The sequence below is a fragment of the Giraffa tippelskirchi genome, chromosome 4 (assembly GCF_054371585.1).
Source record: "Giraffa tippelskirchi isolate mGirTip1 chromosome 4, T2T-mGirTip1v1.2.pri, whole genome shotgun sequence".
Taxonomy (NCBI): domain Eukaryota; kingdom Metazoa; phylum Chordata; class Mammalia; order Artiodactyla; family Giraffidae; genus Giraffa; species Giraffa tippelskirchi.
In genome coordinates, this window is record NC_137278.1 from 27727456 (window position 1) to 27751777 (window position 24322).

General features: G+C 37.1%; 2 protein-coding genes and 1 long non-coding RNA gene across 7 annotated transcripts in view; 2 read left to right on the plus strand and 1 right to left on the minus strand.

Annotated features, from left to right (window-relative positions):
* Window positions 1–564: 564 nt before the first annotated feature.
* LOC145546554 (uncharacterized) overlaps window positions 565–24322 on the plus strand; it is a 590051-nt gene continuing 566293 nt past the window's right edge. Inside the window, exon 1 of the mRNA XM_081593669.1 lies at window positions 565–666. The gene's annotated coding sequence lies outside the window, so the exon portion shown is untranslated. The remainder of the gene's footprint in view (window positions 667–24322) is intronic.
* Window positions 565–24322, plus strand: part of TDRD15 (tudor domain containing 15) — a 43641-nt gene continuing 19883 nt past the window's right edge. For all 5 annotated transcript variants that reach the window (XR_014082999.1, XM_081593656.1, XM_081593658.1 and 2 more), the window contains exons 1-3: window positions 565–688; window positions 6299–6402; window positions 9432–15687. Coding sequence is in view for 4 of the 5 variants with exons in the window: in XM_081593656.1 (XP_081449782.1) it covers window positions 9435–15687 (6253 nt within the window). In the remaining variant the exon portion in view is untranslated. The remainder of the gene's footprint in view (window positions 689–6298; window positions 6403–9431; window positions 15688–24322) is intronic.
* LOC145546556 (uncharacterized) lies at window positions 1815–6296 on the minus strand. Its single transcript, XR_014083024.1, has 2 exons — window positions 6041–6296; window positions 1815–3437 (listed from the first exon to the last, which is right to left on the minus strand). It is a non-coding gene; the product is annotated as an uncharacterized LOC145546556 (long non-coding RNA).

The window sequence follows — 24322 nt, forward strand, 5'->3', positions numbered from 1 at the left end:
TCTTTAATAACATTTTAGAAATGACCACTATCTGTTGCAGGGATCCAATTCAAGTTTCTGCAACACAGAGAAACAGAAGAAAACGCAATAACGTACAGAAACACCTGAATTCTTGGGGCTCAATCAGTGACTGTTACTTTCACTGGTCTGTAAAGTCTACAGACTGGGGGCACCCGGGTTTCTTTCCTGGGCAGCCACAACGGGGATCGTCTGTGTGCTCTGCAGTCTTCGCACAACCAGATACGCGGGGTGATCTCACCCCATGTGCCACATCCACCAGCCAAGCAACACCCTTTACAGCACCCTAGCCCTGCCCCCTTCCCCAGAGGCCTCCCACAAGGCTCTAACCCAGGCATTAGCCAGGCCCTAAAAGACCAGGCTGTGAGGGTGCCCACCTGGAGTGGGTAGCCCAGATTGAGCACCGAGCTTCCCAGGACCCTGGTGGCTGGCTTTCGCAGGCTGGAGGAACAGCTTGCAGCCGCGAGCCTTCCGTGGCGCCCGCGGGCTCCATGCCCTGCGCCTGAGCCGCACGGCGCACGAGGGGCGAGAACCGGCTTCAAGTTTGCCGCCATCTTGGGCTGTGGCTAGAGCGTCGGAAAAAAACGGACCTGCGTCGGGAAGAAACGGACCTGGGTCTGGAAGAGATGGACCCCGTCTGAGGGCTCCGTAAGTCGCCATTTACAAAATGGTCAGTTCGCGGTAGGCGCTATTGTTTTTGAAGGTGACGCCTCTGCAGCCCCCTTCCCCCTTTGTTTCTTGAACCGTTGTGGTTTTGGCTCCAGAGGAGCGGGGCGCCGGCCCACAGCCTTCGTTCGATCCAGGTCGGGATCCCCTCAGCTCTGTGACCTCCCGGCCTCCTAAAGGTGTTTGCTGCTCAGCCTCCGCATGGGCGCCAGTGTCCTTGACCTGAAAAATGCTATTTTCAGAGAAGGTGTACCCTCCAGGCTTGGTTCAGGAATGGCCGACCGTATTGCTGAGGCGTTTTTCTCTGCGGAGGTCGGAAGATACCAAGTCGGAGTGTGACGTTGCCCTTTTGAAGAGATTGGGCTTTGCTGAGTCACCTCATTGTTGTAACAGTTTAATACACATTCAAAAATAACGTGTTACCTTTTGGAATTCAGAAAAACAAGTGCAAGCCTTTTGCAGTATAGCAGCTAAACAAAAGTTCATCCCCTCTTCCACCCCCACCCCATTTTGCCCGTCCCATCTAATTTATCCTTCTTCTCTTCATCTGTTTGCAGAGTCACATTCCTGTACATGTATAGGATATTATTTTTGTTTTTTATAAGTTACTCGGAGCCCAGCCCAACTTACCAGTATTCCTAAGACCTGTTCCAGTCAATAAAAATAGATTGAACTTACTGCTTTTTAGTAGTAACTAAAATAATAGAGACGCCATAATTTTACTCTTCCACCGTTAATAAACTTTAGGTTGTGTGTTTGTAGGGTGTGTGTGTTCGACAGCTTTGCTGAAGTATAATTCAGGTACAACAAACTTGCATGTAAAGTGTGTAGTTTGACACTTGACAGAATGTGTGTGACCATGAAATGGTTATAATCAAGATAATATATCAGACACCCCCAGAAGTTTCTTCTGCCCCCCTCAACACGGATCAACTTTCTGTTACTATAGCTTACATTTTCTAGAACTTTTATGTACATGGAATACAGTGTATATTGTCTCAGCTTTCTTTCACTCAGGATAATTATTTTTGAGATCTGTCTATGTTGTGGTGTGTAACAATACTTTGCTCCTTTATATTGCTGTTTAGTTTTCATTGTGTGGCATACAGCCATTGTATGATTCCATTTTTACTTCAAGAACAAACTATGGTCATTCAGGTTTGAGTATTTTGCAGACATTTTCCTGAGAATGAGTAAAGTGAGCTTGACACTTGAAGGAAAACACCTGATGGTATTTGTCAATGATAAAATTTAAGCTTTAAAGCCAAAATTGGAAAGTTGGAAAATATGTGGACTGTCAATGCAAGCTTGATGCCTTCCCAGTATTTGGGTTTTCTAATAAAGTTGATGGTGATTCTAATTTAACTTGATGTTGGTTAATGTGCTATGTATGGAAGTTTTCTATAACTGAATCAATATTTTCAAATCAATGTAGTATCTTTAAAATCATTCATGTTTAAAAATCTCATTCAAGGTGCATGATAGACCAAGGGAGTTTAAGGTAACAGAGTACAAAAATTTATTAATATGGTTTAATATTCCATTTTGTAAATAATTTCTAAGAAATGACTTCTCATAGAGCTTTTGTGAATATAAAAAAATCCTCAGTTATATGAAAAAGCTGTTAAATTACTCCTCCCTTCTCTAACTACATTATCTGTATGTGGTCAGTTGTTATTCATATACTTTACCCAGAGCAACCTATTGCATACTGAATGCAGAAGCAGCTGTGAGAATACAGCTATTTTCATTAAGCATACATTGAGGTTTTCAAAAATTGTAGTTTTTTGGTTCTGAAAAATAATCTTCATGAAAATATCAACATTTAATGGGTTTATTGTTATTTGAAAGTGAATTACTAAATATTTTAAAATTTACTGTTATTTGTAATATGGTAAATGTTGACAGAAGCCATGTATATTTTCTTTGGGGTCTGTCTCAGCTTGGACTGCTATAACAAAATACCTTAAACTGAATGACCTATAAACAACAGAAATCTATTTCTCATAGTTCTTCAGGCTGAGAAGTTCAAGATCAGAGTTCTTACTGATTTAATACCTGGTGAGAGCCTGCTTCCTGGTTTACATTTTTTCATTGATGTTTGTGTTTTGCCTCTTTTGTCTCATGAAGAAAGCTTTAAGATTAGATTGTTTTCTCCTAATTCTTTAGATGGTTTTAAAAAATTCTTTTATCTCCCTGGGATTTGTTTTTACTTCCAGTAAAGCATTTTCTCAACCAGCATTTTGGTATGGATAATTGCTGTGTTTTCGTTGTTTCACTGATCACATTCATGAGAGCTCAGTTCTCATGAGATAGTCTTATCCCATCATTGGGAGATACAGTTTCAACATATGAATTTAAGGGGAGAGGACACACAACCTCAGTCCTCATTAACTCATAGGTGTATAAAAGGGTCCTGAGGCCAAATATTTGAGAACCAGTAATGCATGTTGTGTATTATATTTTAAAAAAGATCATTCTGGTTACAGTGCTGAGAATCATCATGGTTGAGAGTAGGGTAACTAGTTAAAGATAGAACAGGAAGATTAAGTTAGGGACTTAGTATTACAGATGATAGGAGTTTGGGCCAAGGTTGTAGCAGCAGAGATGGAAGAAATGTCCGAGTTTTTTTTGTACTCTGGAGATGAATCTAGTAAGATTCCTTGATGGATTGTATGTGAAAGTGAAAGTTGCAGTCGCTCAGTTTTGTCCAACTCTTTGCAACCCCATGGGCTATACGTCCATGGAATTCTCTAGGCCAGAATACTGGAGTGGGTAGCTTTTTCCTTCTCCAGGGGATCTTCCCAACCCAGAAACTGAACCCAGGTCTTCCGCATTGCAGGTGGATTCTTTACCAGCTGAGCCATCAGGGAAACTGGATGGCTTCCAGTTGGAAAAAAGTAGAGTCAAAGGTGACAGAAGATATTTGGCCTGAGGAAACCTGTTTTTAAATGTGGTAAATTATATGATTTTTATATAGTTTTAAATTGATTTCAATTTTGTTACAGCTTCATTTTTTTGGTAATGTTTTAAATTTAAAAAAAATTGGTAGACTCTTTTGTCTCATGAGGAAAGCTTTAAGATTAGATTGCTTCCTACTAATTCTTTAGATGGTTTTAAAGAATTCTTTTATCTCCCTGGAGTTTGATTTTACTTTCAGTAAAACATTTTCTCAACCAGCATTTTGGTATGGATAATTGCTTTTTTTGTGGGAGGTTATTCTGTCCATTATAGGATATTTAGCAGCATCTCTGGCATGTATTGGGCTTCCCAGGTGGCTCAGGTAAAGAATCTGCCTGCCAATGCAGGAGACGAGGATCTAATCCCTGGTTCAGGAAGATTCCCCTGGAGGAGGAAATGGCAACCACTCCAGTATTCTTGCCTGGGAAATCCCATGGACAGAGGAGCCTAGTGGGCTACAGTCTATGGGGTTGCAAAAGAGATGGTCACAACTTAGCGACTAACAAACAACTGGCATATGCCTGCCCTATGCCAGTGGGAACCCTGACCCTGGCCCAGTTATGATAAGCAAATATATCTCCAGATGTAGCAAATGTCCCCTGTGGGACAACATTGTCCTTGATTAAGGAACTACTTCAGTAAAGAATATTAACAAAATTGAAGCACTGATTTTGAAATATGCAATTTTAGAAGTACTCTATGCTGTTTTATTTCTACTGTATCAGTATCCTTAAAGACCTAAACCTAGAAACCATTTTGAATATATGGAGAATATAAGAGGAGGAAAAACAAGGCACAGATGCCTTACTTAATCCAGTCTTTTGGAACATGGTAACCTTGCCAGAATGCTAGTCAGAGTTTGACCAGAATTATCTTAAATTTTGAAAAAGGAAAAATAAGCTGATTCTATCCCATAAGGGTGCTTTCCCTATTTTTTTTTTTTGTTTGTTTAGATTTTTGGTTTTTGATTTGTATCTTTCACTTTTTATTTCTTGTCCATGATTACATGGGTTAGTTGAAAGAGCAGTGTGAAACAGTGGGAGTAATGTGGGAGGAGAACTTGGAGAACTGGATTGAATCAGAAAATGTAAATTCAAGCTCACTCCTGTATTTCCTTTATCTTAAGTTTTTTCATTTGAAAAATGGAAATCTTATTGCAAAGATCAGTTAAACTAATGTGCAGAAAACTTTTAAAAAAAAATATAAAGCATTATAAGAAGCTCTTAATATAAGGAAAGAAATTCAAATTTCTGTTAGAAAATTTACAAATCAAAAATTTAAATTACTTATATGACTCATTAAGAGTGGCATCGTCTCTAATATGTATTCTGTAGAGTCAGGGAATTTTAGTGTAGGAAGGGGTTTCCATATCAATTTTAGTAGTGTTTATAGATTGTATTTTCACAAACCTTAGGGGAACAGTGATACTTTGGATTTTTGACTTAAATTTAATTCATGAGTTTGTGAACTTTGAATTTAATTTTTTAAAATAGTCTACTTTTTAAAGAAGAAATAAAATATTTCAATATGATTTATTAAACTTAAAAGCAATGATGAGCAGTGATTGGTGCCATACAATTAGTTTGTTTAAATTGAGGCTCTACTACATTTTTTTTTTTAAGATTAAGAAAAAAGATTTATTGAGCTGACAAATTGAAAATAGCAAGAAATGGAGAGGTGATGACTAAATGCTTGGATAACTTCCTAATAGTCAATTTATAAACAAACCTTAACATACATTAAGAGGCAGATAGCATGACTCAAAAAAACACAATATGGGTTAAGTGATCTTCATATTTAAATAATTCCTAGTGTCATCCTTGAATCCAAAATAAGACTGATGTATGTTTTTTAATTGAAGTATAATTGACTTACTGTTTCAAGTATACAGGAAAATGATTCAGTTGTTTATTTATATTCAGATTATTTTCCATTTTAGGTTATTATAAGATATCGAATATAGTTCCTTGTCCTACACAGCAAGCATTTGTTGATCTATTTTAAGTAGAGGAGTTTGTAATCTGTTAATCCCATACTCCTAATTTATCCCATCCCTGCCTTCTCCTTTAGTAACTGCTCTATTTTTGTTTGAACTTATCTGTATCTGATCATGTACAAGTGTGAAACTGTTACAGACGTCTGAGCCTAATTTTTTCCCCTAGTACTGTTACCAAATACAATATTAGGGCAAATTATATGATGGAGCTGCTATAAGACTGTGTTCATCAGAATGATTTTATTATTCTCATTTACTGGCTTTATAATTGTATAAATTTATGAAATTATTGGGGCTTCCCTGGTGGCTTAGAAGGTAAAGAATCTGCCTGCACTGCAGGAAGCCTGGGTTTGATTCCTGGGTTGGGAAGATCCACTGGAGGAGGGCATGGCAACCCACTCTAGTATTCTTGCCTGGAGAATCCCCATAGACAGAGGAGCCTGGTGGGCTACAGTCCATGGGGTGGCAAAGAGTTGGACATGATTGAGCAACTCAGCATAGCACATGAAATTATTAGAATACCATTTATGAATCTAATTGATAGATATTTGAAGTTTTCTATTTACTTTTTGCACCTTAGATTAAGAAGAATTTCTGCTGTTGCAAAACAAAAATGTTTGAAAAACCCAAATTTAACTCAGCCCTCTCATTTTACAGATTTAGAATCTGATTCTAAGAAAACAGTCCCCCAAACTTCATACTGTTAATTGAGTCTCAAGTAAAACTCAAGTTTCCTGATGTCCTAATCTTGTTTACAAAGTGTAAGTACTTTCTGTCAGTGTAGTAATATTCTAAGGAATATAATACTGAATGGAGTTTGGATCTAGAACATCTTTAAGTTATATCCTTAAATAATTGTCCCTTGTATAAAATAATTGGTTTAGTTTTAAATTTCCTGTTGATGTTTTTTCCCTAATTTTCTCTGAATTGTTATAGTTTGATGATCTTCAGATACACAAGGGTAGGAGCTTTATCCATGACCCAGTGAACCTTCTTCATGATCCTATTGAGCAAGCATTGGAGAGGCAGGTGAAGGAGGCTGATTGATAGTCATTGAATAAGTTCTTTTGTCTACCTGATTAAGAATCTTTTCCATAGTGAGCCCTTCAATGCACATGACGTGCGACCTACAAGTTTTCTTCATGTGCCAAGTCTGAGAGGCTCATCCATATGCTTCTTCTTCAGATTTATTTTGTAACAAATCCTCCAGTCCTGTTCCTTCAGAATTGCTAATCATCCTGTAGAAACTATTAGCTGTGGCCTACTAATATGCCTAGGTTCTTAACTGAAACAGTTTCTTCTTCAGACAAAGTAGATGTACTGGTAGTCCTGTCAACTTGAATATCTCATTTGTTTCTCTGGCAAGGACTCTCCTGGATTGGGACGCAGTGCTTTCAGGTCCGTTTCTGGTGAGAGAGCATGTGCAAACCAAGCTCAGATTTCCACCCCCTTTCTCTGTGAAATTCTCCATGAGGCCATTTGTTTTGTTAGGTGGAGGGACAGCAGTGTGGAGGAGCAGGCGTCTGGTAGTTGGAGTAACCTCATCATGGAACTTTCTTTGGGCTGTTCTTTGGTCTATTTTGTGTATACCACATTCGCTTCATCAAGGAATCCTTCTGGCTGCATCTGCTTTTTATATCTAAAGTGTGTGTGACTCCTGGAAGACTTAAGTATTTTTTTCCTTTTCCTATCTACTCAGGTGACCCTTTGGGTGAATACCAACAAGAATGTTCTTGGTATAATCAAACACAGGATCCTTTTCTTAATAGCACTTGGTCTTCTCTTCATGTAAGGTATTATAGATTTATAAACTGACTAAAGGCTAGTAATTGAGTAGAGGCCTGTGACTTTAATTAAAGGCGGCTTAGTCTAATGAGAGTCTTTAATGTATTGCTCATTGATTTTTATTCTTAAGGACATCAGGGTCAAGTGACCATTGCCTGGAATCTCTATAGATCAAGCCATGCTGATTATCACAGCAAATTAATTATCTGGGAGTAAATAAGAACTGTACTCAGTACCCAGATGACCCTAAATCATTCCTCTTTCTCGAGCTTTCCAGTGGCCTGTTTCACTGTGTGGACTTGGGTCTTAAGTCTAAGAAAGGGCTTCTCTTCTCTTATTTTATCTCTGAGACAACAACATTTATACTTTGGTAAGATTTTATATTCTTGTCCTTCATGCTTCTTTTTCATCTTTTTATCCTTCTGAGTTTTTGGGGTATTTTCTCAAAAATTTCTTGTCTTCCATTTATCTTTATTTTGCATTGGCTTTCCTCATTGCAGTAGAGACATTCCCATTGACTCTTACGTGTGGGTAGTTATTCCTGTTTCAGTTGTTGCATCTTAGTGACTACTTAGTCATATAAAAATGCATTATCCTCTTTTGGACTTTTTAAAAACAGGACTCAAACTGTTGAAAAGCAATGTTTTGCTGTTTCCTTCAATACAATGTTTATTCCTGAGGTGAGGGTTTCCTTGGTTTCTTTTGAGTGGTTCCCTCATTTTTTTTAGCTCCAGTGTTTTTTTCTCTCTCTCTCTTTCTCATTCTCATAGAAAAAAAATTGTCAACCATTAGAGTCAAGCTGGAGTTAGGCTGTATCCTACCACAATAGATGTTGGTTCTTACCTGAGTTTGGGGGCTATTTTATACTTCTTGAATATTTGACTTACAGTTTTTAGAATTCTAACAATCCAGAGAAACTTAGCTGGAGCCATAGTTATTTATAGTAGAGAGCTTTGCCTCTGTGCTAAAGATTTATTTTCCTCTCCCCCCCTCCTTATATGTATGTAAACATATATTAAATATCAAAATAATTAGATTTTAATAATTTGATATTAAATATCAAAAAATTCTGTGGGTACCCATACCAGTGACAGAGCCTTCCCAGGTGGCTCTAGTGGTAAAGAACCCGCCTGCCAATGCAGGAAACAGATGCAGGTTCAATCCCTGGGTTGTCAAGATACTCTGAAGGAGGGTGTGGGGGCCCACTTCAGTATTCTTGCCTAGAGAACCCCTATGGATAGAGGAGCCTGGCGGGCTACAGTCCATAGGGTTGCAAAGAGTCAGACATGACTGAGCAATTTGACACACAGACATGCTAGTGACAAGCCTGGATGTACTTAACCTGTCTCAGGATCTTTCCATGCCTGGCTTTCCTTACTGGTGTCCCAACCTATTGTCTCAACTTGTTGCCCTCAGAGGAGGAACCTGGAGTTGTATAATGATGCTGATAGGGTCCACATACTGCTAATTGACACAGAGTAGGGATTATAAACAGTGTGTCCCCTGTTGGGTAACCATCCACCTTTACTTCTAGCATTTACCCCTTTGAATTATGGGTACTGGAAAAAGTCTGCATGAAGGAGTGTAGTTCTCCAGTAGGCTTTGTTTGGCTTTCTTCCATTGCACATTATCAGTCCAATATCTAGTAGAAATTTGTTAGTCTCTTGAAAAATACTGCCTTTTTTTCTGTTTTCCAGTGATTATATTCATTCTCCCTGTTTTTAAATGTTCTCTTGGTTATTTCAGTAGAATTTTTTGAAAGTGTGGAAGGCAATGAATGGTCAGATGGATTTTATTTATTTCTTCATCTTGTCCAATATATATAATTTTTACCAACATGTTCAGTTTGATAAATACAGACATGGAATTATTTTGATATTTAATATATGTTTACATATATATAAGGCTAATTAGATTTATGTTTACATACATATAAGACTAATTTCATTTAATTTTGACAACTGTCTGTCCAGAAGCTAATAGGTTCTTATTATTTGCTTTTTAGAAAATGGATTCTACATCTTGGTTACCAGCCCTTTTAAATGTGGATCTGACAATATCACATATAGAATGTCTTCCCAAGGACATTCTGGTGAAATTTCAAGGCAGAAATAATATTGAATGTGAGTTTGACTACCACATATTGCAGAGGGAAATACAGCATATTCAAAAAGGAAACAATAATGTAGGCATTGGAGACTTTTGTTTGGTAGAAGAAAGAGTATCAGGAGAATGGCAGAGAGGAAGAGTTGTGGAAAAGAAAAATGAACTCTATACTGTGCTCCTCATAGATCACGGAGAGGAACTGAGAGTTGACAGTACGCAGGTTGCTTCAGCCTGTGCCAACTTATTTGAGCTACCACCACGGGTAACATCTGGCATTTTGGCCAACATACTACCAGCTGGGGAAAAATGGTCTCCCAAGGCTTTGAATTATTTCACGTCATTAGTAGGACTACAAGTGAAAGGTTGTGTACAAGCTGTTTTGCCTCTTCAGATGATTCTTCTTGAAGTGCCAAACATTATATCCCAGGTTCTTGAATTACAATTAGGGAGACTCATTGATGGAGATTCATTTCGTCTTATTGTGGAAATGGTAAAAGAATTCCCCAAACAAATGCCAGATTCATTACACCATGAAAGACCTGAATCATCATTAAGTAATAATGATACTTTACTTGATATTCAGCATGTTCTGGATAATTTGCAACCATCTTTGTCAGTGGGCAGTACTGAAAGTGTAAAAGTATCATCTGCCTTGAGCCCAAGTAAATTTTATTGCCAATTAATTAAATGGATTCCAGAGTTAGAAAACTTGACGACATGTATGACTTTGCATTATGATATTATCAGCCAAGGAAGTAGTCCCACCTGTGATAATTTTGGACTACTTTGTGTTGCCAGAAGGAGAAATGGACAGTGGCATAGAGGAATTCTTCAGCAGCTTTTGCCCAATAATCAAATGAGAATTTGGTTTATGGATTATGGCAGTAGTGAGACTATACCTTCAGTTCATGTAAAGAAACTTAAACAAGATTTTATCTTAGTGCCATTATTTTCATTTCCATGTTCTCTAACATGTTTACATAGTCCAGACAGAGGTACAAGAAAATTTCAACTGAGTATATTTAAACAAGCCTTATTAGGACAGGTAGTATATGCACACCTTGATCGATTCAATAAGGATGAGCATTTGTATTATGTAACCTTACAAACTCAAGAGTCTACAATTAGTTCTAAGTGTCTGCTGAAGACTGTAGGCACACAAGTGCTTTGTCCAGTGTCTGATTCAAAAATTTATAATCGGCTGAGGGCGACTAGTGCTTCTGAGGTAAACAGCTTTGCAGTTGAGAGTTTTATTGCAAACACTGAGCAGTCGATAGACTCTCTAAGTAAAAAAGATACTTTAAAAATAGATTTTCCTGTTAAAACTGTAGAAATGAAGACAGAAGCTGCCTACATGGCTTTTGTAGCATATGTATTAAACCCATCAAATTTCTGGGTACGTACTAATGAACATCAGAATGAATTTCAAGATATAATGAAAAATATAAACAAATACTATGATTTATGTGAAAATGATGAACTGATTCTAAGAAATCCAGAACCTGGATTATTTTGTTGTGCTAGATATAGCAAGGATAGACATTTTTATAGAGCTGTCATCACTGAAATTAATAGTTATAAAGTTAATGTTTATTTTTTAGATTATGGAAATACTGATTCCATACCATTTTTTGATGTAAAAATTTTGCTTCCAGAGTTCTGTCAGTTGCCTGCTTTAGCCATGTGCTGTTCACTTGCACATATATTTCCTGTTGAAGATTTATGGGTGAAGGCTGCTGTTGATTATTTTAAAAAAATTGTCCTGAACAAAGCAGTTTTGCTTCAGGTTATGGCAAAAAATTTTGATAAGTATACTGTAAATATTCAGAGTATTGAAGCCTCAGAAAATAGTGATGTTGTCTCTCTTATGTTACAAGCTGGATATGCAGAATATTGGGAAGTAGAACCAGAATGTTGTCCAGAATTTGTAAATGAATATTCAGTGTTAAATTTAAAATCTAAAAACAAAGTTAATGTTAAGAAAGTCATATCTGCCCTTCTTGAAGGACCTCAATCTAAAAGGTATCATTCAAATAAGCTAAAAGAAAGTAACTTGTCTTTGTTAAAGTCCCCACCTGTTAATTTCTCTGATTTTAAAAACCCTTTCACCTTGTCTGTGGGACCTGAGTCACCATGGCGTTATAAAGAATATGTGTTTAAACCAGGAACAATCCTTGAAGTTAAGTGTTCTTATTCTTGTGGCCCAGGTGACTTCTTATGCCAGCTTCAATGTAAGTTAGAAGACTTAAAATTACTAATGGAACAACTTCAGCATTATTATAGTGTTCATTCTGATCCTTATCAGGTTGGGCAGATTGCTTGTGTTGCTAAATCCTCTAAAGATGGGAAGTGGTATAGAGCTGCTATTTTGACTCAAATATCAAAAAAAGAATTTGATGTAGTACTGGTTGATTATGGTTACCAGGAAAGAGTTTTAATTAGAGATCTTTGTGCTATTAAGCCACATTTTCTTTCTTTAGAAGCCCAGGCCTTCAGATGTAGTCTTAACCATTTAATTGAACCCATCAGTTGTAAAGTATTCAGTTGGTCAAGAGAAGCATGCAGAGACTTTGAGAATTTTATTTCTTCATCTAGAGGGTTATTGACTTGTGTCATCTGCGCCATAGTTCTTATATATCCAAACTGTTTAAGTAATTTAGTGGATTTACAGTCTCCATTTACTAGTGCAGAAGAATTTCTTATTCGTCATGGCTCTGCACAATATTGTACAGTATCAAAGCCACTTCCATCTTCAGTTAGTCTTTACAGTTACTGTTATTCTTCCTTCAATATAAAAATTGGAAGTGAGGAAGAAATATATATATCTCACATATATAGTCCTCAAAAGTTTTATTGCCAACTTAGTAGAAATAATAAAGACCTAGAGATGATAGAAACAAAAATCAGGGAAATTAGTTACCTCAGTGATTGCCCCAAATATAAGTTTAGTAAAATGAGATTATGTATATCTAAGTATGTAGAGGATGGTCTCTCTTACAGAGCTTTATCGATGCCGACAGATTCATTATCTGACTTCCTGGTGTATTTTGTGGACTTTGGAAATAAGCAATTAGTAGAAGAAAGTATGTTGAGGGCTGTTTCAGATGAATTTCCAGAGTTGCTGTTTACACCTATGCAAGCTATTAAATGTTTTTTGTCAGATCTTAGTGATGTAGATATTCCAGCAGAAATCAATAACTGGTTTGCAGGTAAATTCTTTGGAAAACCATTAAGGGCAAAAATACTGTCCAGGGAACCAGATGGCCAGTTTGGTGTGGACTTATATGATGGATATCAACATATAAATCAGAAAATTAAAATGTTGCTTCATGCTTATGGAAAAAAACATTGTGACCAAGCACAATGTGTGAAAAAGGATCATAAAACAAATGAGAATAAAAAAGAGGCTATTTCCTTGAAAGACAAAATAGAAAACAACTATCACCATAACATAAGTAAAACTAGTCTAATAACATATTCTGAAAGCAAAACAGATCAGTTAATGAATCCCAGAAGTATATATGCCAGGCTTTTGAAACCATCAGTTTGTTGTAAAGTGGAACCTGTGTCAAAAAACAAGGTGAAGAAGTCTTTGCAAGATGAACTTAACAATAAAGGTGTAAAAATTGTTCCTGGACTTGCACATATTCTTCATGAACATGATTTGGGCCAAAAATCAATAAGGGTTGTAGCACAGTCTTTTATCAGAGAATTAAATCAAGCAGCCTCAAAAAACATACATAGTCATGCCAGACCACAAATTAAAGACCTTCCTCAACCCAAGATTTACTTGAATGCCAAAGTTAGAGGATATGTTTCTAATATAAGTAATCCAGCGAATTTCCATATTCAGCTTGCTGAGAATGAAAATGTAATCATCAGACTAGCGGCTGCTCTAAATGCAAGAAGAGCCAGTATAGTGAGAGAGAGAAAATCAGTTAAACCTATGGTGGGAGATCTTGTACTTGCAGAATACTCTGGTGACAATGCCATTTACAGAGCAGTTATTAAGAAAATTTTGCCAAGAAATTTTTATGAAGTAGAATTTATTGACTATGGTAACACTGAAGTAGTAAGCACATCTAAAATTTATGAAATCAAGAAGGAATTCTTAACCATTCCTCAGCTAGGAGTTCATTCTTTCCTTAGTGGAGTCAAGTGGAATGAACCTAATGAAATGTGGGACAGAGAAACTGTGGATTATTTTGCTTCAAGAGTAAGTAACAAAACAGTTTCTTGCGAGTTTTTGAAAAGGCATGAACAGAAATGGGAAGTAAATGTAATTTGTGATGAAAAATGTGTCATTAATGAACTAGTGAAATGGACAGCGTGCTCGAAACTACAGAGATCAGTATTACAAGTGCCTCAGGTTGTCTCTCAAAAGGTGGGCCCCATTGATAGTGAAATGAAGGAAGGAGGATCAAATGGATATGAAGGTTCGGTGATCCTTCAGCCATCCTGCCAACAACTGGTTAGTATTCCTTTTGAAGAGTTAAAACCTGGACAACTTGAAAAGGCTGAAATCCTTCATGTTTCAAAAAGTGGAACGTTTTATGTGAAGTTATCTAAAAATAAAAAGATTTTATCAGATTTAACAGTATTAATTACTAAAGAAGTAAAAAACCCTGCTTTTTTATCAGTGGAAAATATTGAGAAAGGCTTGGAATGCTTGGCACAATCTAAAAACACTTTTGAGTGGTATCGATCAAAAGTAGATAAGTATGTTGATGACAAAGTGCTTGTTTTTTTAGTAGATTGTGGTAGGTATGAAATAGTGCCTTTATGTAATACTAAGGTGCTTAGTAATGAAATCAGAAATATTCCAAGACAAGCTGTGCCTTGTAAATGGATTTGGTTTGAAAATTTTAGGAAGATGTCATTTGAGTCCATTGTGGGTTTGTTTGCTCATTTGGAAATAAACATCCTTTTCCTGAAATATTTAGACTCTGCTTGGAAAGTAGACATTTTGATAGATGGTCTGTTACTTTTGGAATATTTAAATTTAAATACAGTTCATGTTGAAGAAAACAAATTTAGATCTTCAGGAATTTGTAGTGTTGAATCTAAGACTCCTGTATCACCATGTACCATAAGATCGTTTACTTGGACACAGCTTCAAAATGGTAGGCAATATTCTGGTATTGCCACTGCTGTTTCTGATCCATCAGACTTCTGTGTTCAGTTAGTAGATTTCTTTGACACAATGAAATCTCTCTTTATGTTGCTTTCTGATCTACCAGAAGACTTACAAACAGTGCCTCAAGAGCATATAATTCCTGGTTCTAGTTGTTTGTTCAAATATGAATTGGAAGATCAGTGGAATAGAGTAGAAATTTCCGAAGTCTCTGATCAGAATTTACTTCTTATATTGATTGACTATGGATTTTCTGTTTACATACCTTATTCAGATATAAAAAATCTTAAAGTTGTTCCTGAAGAACTTCTGAATTTGCCAAGGCTAAGTTATCCTTGCATCTTACATGGTATCTTACCTGCTGAAGGGAGACATTGGAATGAAGAAGCCAAAAGATTTTTTCAAGATTTCCTGAGTAAACCGGGCCTGGTTTTTCAGTTTAGGGAATATAGTTTTGAAACAAAACTGAAAGTAGACATCATTCATGAGAAAAACAGTTTGGCAGACATGTTAGTTGCCTCTGGTCTTGCAATTTATTCTAAAGATTCAGTTCATCTCGATGCAGTTACTACGACTGGATCTATTAAAGTCCAATATAAGTCAGAGAGTAAGCCTATTTGCCAATTGTTAGATCAAAATTATTACAAAATAGAAAATATAAATTGTACATGCACTGAGAAGCAAGTGCTAAAAAATCAGAAAACTATAAAGAGAAAAGATACCTATAAGCACCTCTTAAGGAAAAGCCGTATTAGTAGAAGATTACAGTCTGGAAACTCAGTACTGAGGAGGAAGAGGGTTGATACTGGAAAACATAATCCCCGAAGTACCATTACATTTGATACATGTGCAACAGCTTCATTTTGGAAACTACCTAATGGTTTGAAAAATAACACCGATTGCATTGAAAACATTTTTGCAAAGCTTAGTGAAGGATTGCAGGAAAATGATACAGTGGACTTAAGAACAACAGGAAAAGCACTGCATGTTAATGAAGTAATGGTATCAAAACATTTGAAAGGTAAGTGGCCATTTTTAAAGAAATAATTATTTTTTGTAGATTTTGTAGATTCTGTTTTTGATTATTTAAAGGTTTGTTATTTACTCAAATTATTCAAGTTGAAAATACCCTGCAAGATTTTACTAAAAATTTGAATAAGTGGATAACTAGAAGAGATCACTTGAATTATAAAATGATGCTTTGCTATTTTTACCTTTTATTAATGCTTTGTTAATGTAATGAAAGTAGAGGATCTGAACCACATATGCATGAACATGTGCATGACATTTTGCAAACTTCAGGGGTTTCACAAAACTCCTGAAGGTCCATAGATCTCAGATTGATCTTGCTGCTATTAAAGAGCTTCCTGGGTGCATTTTGAAGAATCAATTGTCTATTATACTGTGATTCTTATCAGATTAAATATATATTGAGGTTTTTTGAGTGTGATTTTTAGCATATTGACAATGTAATTAAACTTGTAGAATAAATTGACTCTAGCATATTCATCTGAAAACTTTTAGACGTCAAGCTGTTTATAAACATTAAATTTGTAATAGTCTGTGCTGGAGTTAAAATTTTAATATTCTCTATGTAGAGTATTATCTTTTTTGCTTATGCATGTTATATTTCATTTTATATATGAATTAGTGAGGATTTATAGGTTATAAAGAATGTTCTATGCTTAATGAATGCTCCAACTTGTATATTAGTCCATGTTATAACTAGTATAACAGGTTAACATTATTTCAAGGAATGGAGGTATCTTGTTTTTAATTGATATATTTTAGAAAGAATATTTCATTTGAATTCATATTAGATGTTTTTATAGTGAATTGATAAATGCTTTAATAGAATAACTCTTATATCATGGGAGAAGGCAATGGCAACCCACTCCAGTACTCTTGCCTGGAGAATCCCATGGACGGAGGAGCCGCTGCAGTCCGTGGGGTCGCAAAGAGTTGGACACACTGAGCGACTTCACTTTCACTTTTCACTTTCATGCATTGGAGAAGGAAATGGCATCCCACTCCAGTGTTCTTACCTGGAGAATCCCAGGGACGGGGGAACCTGGTGGGCTGCCGTCTATGGGGTTGCACAGAGTCGGACACGACTGAAGCGACTTAGCAGCAGCAGCAGCAGCAGTAATGGTAGAATGCTTATTATGTTCCCAGGTACTAGGTGGAGTTTTATATGTATTAGCTTATTTAAAGCTTTCCACAACTCTATTAAAATGTAAACTAATAACTAGTATCCTACTTCCTTGCCTGAATTCAAAACCACCTTACAGAGATAAGCAGAAAGACAATTGAGCAACATATTACGTTTATTAAAAACAAAACAATATTTGATGAATGTGACTTACATACATGGGTCTATGGGTTTACCAATATTGAATCTATAATCTAGGCTTAACCCACGTAGGCACAGAGGAGAGTTTCTCCATGGGGGCTTACCCATGTAAGATTTATAGCTTGCAGTAGCCATATCTATAAAGGGAGAGAGGGAGGAGGAAGAGACTAATAAAACAAAGATGTTTCTCACTTTAAATGAAACAGATTGCCTCTACTTCTCATGTATGAGGAAGGGCGGAATGAGACCAGTGGATTGTTAATCTAGGAGTGTGCCTCAATCATGAATACTTCCACATGGAGGAAGATCAGGAATGAGAAGTGTCCTTCTCCCCCTAAGTTATTATGAATATTTTACACTAAGGCTCAGGGAAATTAAGTAAATTGCCCATTGACATAGAGCTGGTAAGTAAGGAACTGAAATTTTAAATTCAGATTTCTCCAACTACAGAGTCTACTTTTGTCCATTATTTATACTTTAAAAAATAGGTTATTTTAGAAAGAGTTTTTCTATAAAACTCCTGACCATCAGTCCATTCATTTTGGCACTTACACATCTTTTATTGTTCCTTTACCTATGCACGTTTTCGCCTTCTTTGTTTTGCTCATCAAATTAGATCCCACGTTTGGTCACCGTGTCTATCCCACCTCCTGCATTCTTAGCACACAGTGAGTCAAAAACCTAAAGTGTTGAAAGTAACAGTTGATGAAAGGAGTTAGAGAATCAAACATTAAATTATACTTCTAAAAAATTTGAAGTCCCTTTTAAGGAAAGATCATAACTTCAGTGAGACAAAAATATATGGTTTTATGGACGAAGAATAGGGTGATAAATAATATCACCATAGTTTTAAAACAAAACAGAATAAGAAAATAACATAAACTGATTTCATTGCCTTGAGCGCCATCTGGGTTCCTTCCACCTGTATTACTTGTCCAGGGGCAATAGTAACCACTGCTGTTTGCTGCTATTATTGGCTGTAGTTTGTCTGAGTCTAGAGCAAAATAGTTTTAGTAGTTCTTATTTGAAGATAATCAATACTTGAGAAACTTTCTTGACTATTAAAAATGTTAGCAGAGGGACTCTAACAGCTATGCTTTTCAAGCTAGGCTTTGCCACTGGCGTTAAGAAAGGATGTTTTCTTTTTTTAAAATTCTGATGCCTGTGTGTCAGTTTTACAGATTGTAGGTTATTTTAATTGGTCAAACTGTGGCCTTGCCATTAGGATTTTAAAGCTCCCCAAATGATTCTGAAGTATAGCCAAGGTACAGAATCACTATTCTAGAAATTACTATGGATAGGTTTTTGAATTATATTGTGGGAGAAAATGGTAATTTTGTATTTTTATGTGGGGAAATGTTTAGAATTGTTTCTGTATTTGGAGTCCAGACTATACCTAATAAGTCATAGTAATCCTCTGCTAAACTTAATTTAAGGTAATGGACATTGTATTAGAAATGGCCTAGAAGCATATAATGCATTTATTTCATCTTGCTCAGGTATTGTTTTAGTTATAGAAGTTTGTTGTTTTTCAGTTGCTAAGTTGTGTTCGACTCTTTACGATCCTATGAACTGCAGCACTCCAGGCTTCCCTGTTCTTCATCATCTCCTGGATTTGCTCAAACTCATGTTCATTGAGTTGGTGATACCATCCAACCATCTCATCCTTTGTCAGCCCCTTCTCCTCCTTCCCTCAGTCTTTCTCAGCATCAAGGTCTTTTCCAGTGAGTCAGCTCTTTGCATCAGGTGGCCAAAATATTGGAGCATCAGCTTTAGCATTAGTTCTTCCAATGAATATTCAGGGTTGCTTTCCTTTAGGATTGACTGGTGTGATCTTGCAGTCCAGGGGATGCTCAAGAGTCTTCTCCAGCACCACAGTTCGAAAGCATCAGTTCTTCAGCACTCAGCCTTCTTTATAGTCCAACTCTCACATCCATACGTGAGTACTAGAAAAACCATATCTTTGACAATACGGACCTTTGTTGGCAAAGTGATGTCTCTGCTTTTTAATACACTATCTAGGTTTGTCAAAGCTTTTCTTTTCAAGGAGCAAACATCTTTTAATTTCATGGCTATAGTCACCGTCTGAAGTGATTTTGGAACCCAAGAAAATGAAATCTTACTTTTTCCACTTTTTCCCCATCTATTTGCTATGAAGTGATGGGACCGGATGCCATGCTCTTAGTTTTTTGAATGTTGAGTTTTAAGCCAGCCTTTTCACTCTCCTCTTCATTAAGAGGCTCTTTAGTTCCTCTTTGCTTTCCGCCATTAGCTTATAGAAGTTGCTGCCTCTTATATTTAGACAGGTGTCATAACTTAGTCATAGATTTAGCCCACTATAACATATGAATATTTAAATATTCAAGGCAATTGTTTTTATTTATGGACTATATTCTCCAAAATAAAGATTACTAGTCCTTCTCCAGATGTTTTTACAGAGTTCTTTTGTTTTTGTTTTATTGCTGTGGTTGGTTGGTTGGTTACTTGCTTGTTTTTCTCTGAAAGTCCCATAACAATTATTTCAAAAAGAATCTTCATGTAAACTGTGCGTGCGTGCATGCTAAATTGCTTCAGTCGTGTCCAATTCTTTGTGACCCTATAGAATGTAGCCCACCAGGCTCTTCTGTCCATGGGATTCTCCAGGCAGGAATACTGGAGTGGGTTGCCATTCCCTCCTCCAGGGGAATCTCCTGATCCTGGGATTGAATCCACATCTCCTGTGGCTCCTACATTGTAGGCAGATTCTTTACTGTTGAGCCAGATTCTTTTCTCATTTAGGTTATTACAGAATATTGAGTAGAGTTCTATATGCTGTACAGGAGATTCAGAAGTGAAAAGTGCTCAAACTTGTCTGACTCTTTGTGATACCATCGCCGCCCCCCGCCCCCCCCCCGCCACGCCATCATGGACTGTAACCCACCAGACTCCTCTGCCTGTTGAATTTTCTAGAAAAGAATACTGCAGTGGGTTGCCATTTCCTTCTCCAGGGGATCTTCCAGACCCAGGGCTCGAACCCGCATCTCTGGTGTCTCCTGCTTTGGCAGGAAGATTCTTTACCACTAGCGCCACCTGAGGTCCTGCATGTAAGCTTTATCTTACGATACTTGTCTTTCTCTGACTTACTTCACTTACTTATGATAAACTTCATTCATGTTGCTGTAAATAGCATTATTTCATTCTTTTTAATGGCTGAGTAATAGCCCATTGTATATATTACTGCATGTTTATCCATTCATCTGTAACTGTATCAATTTGCATTCTTACCAACAGTGTAGGAGGGTTCTCTTTTCTCGGTACCCTCTCTAGCATTTACTGTTTGTAGGTTGTTTTTTTTTTTTTGGTGATGGCCATTATAACAAGTGTGAGGTGATATCTCATGGTAATTTTGGTTTGCATTTCTCTAATAATCAGTGATGTTGAGGACCTCTTGATGTGTGTGGTTTCATTTGTGGTGCAAAAGCTTTAGAGTTTAAATAGGTCCCATTAGTTTTTTTGTTTTTATTTCCATTTCTCTAGGAAATGGCGTGAAGAAGATAATGCTGTGATTTCTGTCAGAGAGTGTTCTGCCTATGTTTTACTCTAAGAAAAACAGTGATATTTGTTACAGTGATGATTTTGGTTTTGTGCCAGTACCTATTGTTTTGATGACTGTAGCTTTGTAGTGTAGCCTTAAGTCAGGGCATCTGGTTCCTTCAGCTCAATTTCTCTTAAAATTGCTTTGGTTATTAGATGTCTTTTGTGTGTCCATACAGATTGTAAGGTTTTCTTGTTTTAATTCTGTGAAAAATGCCATTGGTTATTTGATAGGGATTGCATTGAATCTGTAGATTGCTTTGGTTGTATAGTCATTTTGAAAATACTGATTCTTCCAGTCTAAGAACATAGTGTGTGTTTCCATCTGTTTATGTAATCTTCGATTTCTTTCATCAGCATCTTGTAGTTTTCAGAGTACATGTCTTTTGTTTTCTTAGGTAGGTTTATTCCTAGATAATTTATTCTTTTTGATGCGATGGTAAATGGGATTGCTTCTTTGTTTCTAATCTTCTGTTGTTAGTGTATAGAAATACAACAGATTTCTGTATATTAATTTTGTATCCTGCAGCTTTACTGAATTCATTGATGAACTCTAATAGCTTTCTGGTACCATTTTAGGATTTTCTATGTATTGTATCATGTCATCTGCAAGCAGTGACAGTTTTGCTTCTTCTTTTCCAATTGAATATCTTTTTCTTCTCTGATTGCCATGGCTAGGATTTCTAAAATAGTGTTGAATAAAAGTGTCAAGAGTGAACATTCATTTCTTGCTTCTGATCTTATAGGAAATGCTTTCAGCTATTCGCCAATGATTATGTCTTGTACAGTTTGTTTATTTACGTGGAAGACATCTTTGAAAGAAATCTGGAATGGCAACCCAGTTTTAGAGAAGAGTATTGTCTGACATTTTAAATTTGAGATTGTATCTGGACATCCAAAGGGAAGTGGCTGACAGGCATGCAAAATGTCAGGTGGAATTTTGAAAATACAACACTAACAAGTGATACATATATATTAATAAATCACTTGTATCAAATCTAGCATGGTAGTGAAAAATATGGGCATTGAGGCCAAATTCCCTGAGTTTGAATTCCTTTTCCATCCTTTATTAATTGAAAATGTATATAAGCTTTTTAACTGATATTTTCCTCAGCTTCTTCATCTGTAAATTGGAGATCATCATAATTACTCCATTGTCTGGTGGAGGATTAAATAAAACACAAAGTGTTTTCACTAGTACCTCAGTTCAGTTCAGTCACTCAGTCATGTCCATGGACCGCAGCACGCCAGGCCTCCCTGTCCATCACCAACTCCCGGAGTTGACCCAAACTCATGTCCATTGAGTCGGTGATGCCATCCAACTATCTCATCCTCTGTCGTCCCCTTCTCCTCCTGCCCTCAGTCTTTCCCAGCATCAGGGTCTTTTCAGATAACTCAGCTCTTCGCATCAGGTGGCCAAAGTACAGGAGTTTCAGCTTCAACATCAGTCCTTCCAGTGAACACTCAGGGCTGATCTCCTTTAGGATGGACTGGTTGGATCTCCTTGCAGTCCAAGGGACTCTCAAGAGTCTTCTCCAATACCATAGTTCAAAAGCATCAATTCTTCAGTGCTCAGCTTTCTTTATAGTCCAACTCTCACATCGATGCATGACTACTGGAAAAACCATAGCCTTGACTAGACAGACCTTTGTTGGCAAAGTAATGTCCTCTGCTTTTTAATATGCTGTCTAGGTTGGTCATAACTTTCCTTCCAAGGAGTAAGCGTCTTTTAATTTCATGGCTGCAGTCACCATTTGCAGTGATTTTGGAGCCCCCAAAATAAAGTCAGCCACTATTTCCATTGTTTCCCTATCTATTTGCCATGAAGTGATGGGCCCAGATGCCATGATCTTAGTTTTCTGAATGTTGAGCTTTAAGCCAACTTTTTCAGTCTCTAACTTTCATCAAGAGGCTCTTTAGTTCTTCTTCACTTTCTGCCATAAGGGTGGTGTCATCTGCATATCTGAGGTTATTGATATTTCTCCCAACAATCTTGATTCCAGTTTGTGCTTCATCCAGCCCATTGTTTCTCATGATGTACTCTGCATATAAGTTAAATAAACGGGGTGACAATATACAGGCTTGACGTAGTCCTTTTCCTATTTGGAACCAGTCTGTTGTCCCATGTCCAGTTCTAACAGTTGCTTCCTGACCTGCATAGAGATTTCTCAAGAGGCAGGTCACGTGGTCTGGTATTCCCATCTCTTTCAAAATTTCCCACAGTTTCTTGTGATCCACACAGTCAAAGGCTTTCGCATAGTCAATAAAGCAGAGATAGATGTTTTTCTGGAACTCTCTTGCTTTTTTGATGATCCAGTGGATGTTGGCAGTTTGATCTCTGGTTCCTCTAGCTTTTCTAAAACCAGCTTAACATCTGGAAGTTCGTGGTTCACGTATTGCTGAAGCCTGGCTTGGAGAATTTTGAGCATTACTTTACTAGCGTGTGAGATGAGTGCAACTGTGTGGTAGTTTGAGTATTCTTTGGCATTGCCTTTCTTTGGGATTGGAATGAAAACACCTTTTCCAGTCCTGTGGCTACTGCTGAGTTTTCCAAATTTGCTGACATATTGAGTGCAGCACTTTCACAGCATCATCTTTTAGGATTTGAAATAGCTCAACTGGAATTCCATCCCCTCCACTAGTTTTGTTAATAGTGATGCTTCCTAAGGCCCACTTGACTTCACATTCCAGGATGTCTGGCTCTAGGTGAGTGAGTGATCACACCGTCATGATTATCTGGGTCATGAAGATCTTTTTTGTATAGTTCTTCTGTGTGTTCTTGCCACCTCTTCTTAATATCTTCTGCTTCTGTTAGGTCCATACCATTTCTGTCCTTTATCAAGCCCATCTTTGCATGAAATGTTCCCTTGGTATCTCTGATTTTCTTGAAGAGATCTCTAGTCTTTCCCATTCTGTTGTTTTCCTCTTTCTTTGCACTGATTGCTGAGGAATGCTTTCTTTTCTCTCCTTGCTATTCTGCATTCAAATGGGTATATCTTTCCTTTTCTCCTTTGCTTTTTGCTTCTCTTCTTTTCACAGCTGTTTGTAAGGCTCCTCAGACAGCCATTTTGTTTTTTGCATTTCTTTTCCATGGGGATGGTCTTGCTCCCTTTCTCCTGTACAGTGTCACGAACCTCTGTCCATAGTTCATCAGGCACTCTGTCTATCAGATCTAGTCCCTTAATTCTATTTCTCAGTTCCACTGTATAATCGTAGGGGATTTGATTTAGGTCATACCTGAATGATCTAGTGGTTTTCCCCATTTTTCTTCGATTTAGGTCTGAATTTGGCAATAAGGAGTTTATGATCCGAGCCACAGTCAGCTCCCGGGCTTATTTTTGCTGATTGTGTAGAGCTTCTCCATCTTTGGCTGCAAAGAATATAATCAGTCTGATTTCGGTGTTGGCCATCTGGTGATGTCCATGTGTAGAGTCTTTTCTTGTGTTATTGGAAGAGGGTGTTTGCTATGACCAGTGCATTCTCTTGGCAGAACTCTATTAGCCTTTGCCCTGCTTCATTCTGTATTCCAAGGCCAAATTTGCTTCTTACTCCAGATGTTTGACTTCTTAGTTTTGCATTCCAGTCCCCTATAATGAAAAGGATGTCTTTTTTTGGGTGTTAGTTCTAAAAAGTCTTGTAGGTCTTCATAGAACCATTCAACTTCAGCTTCCTCAGCTTCACTATTACCTGGTTCATAGTAAATGCTTATTGTTAGCCAGTAATCATTATA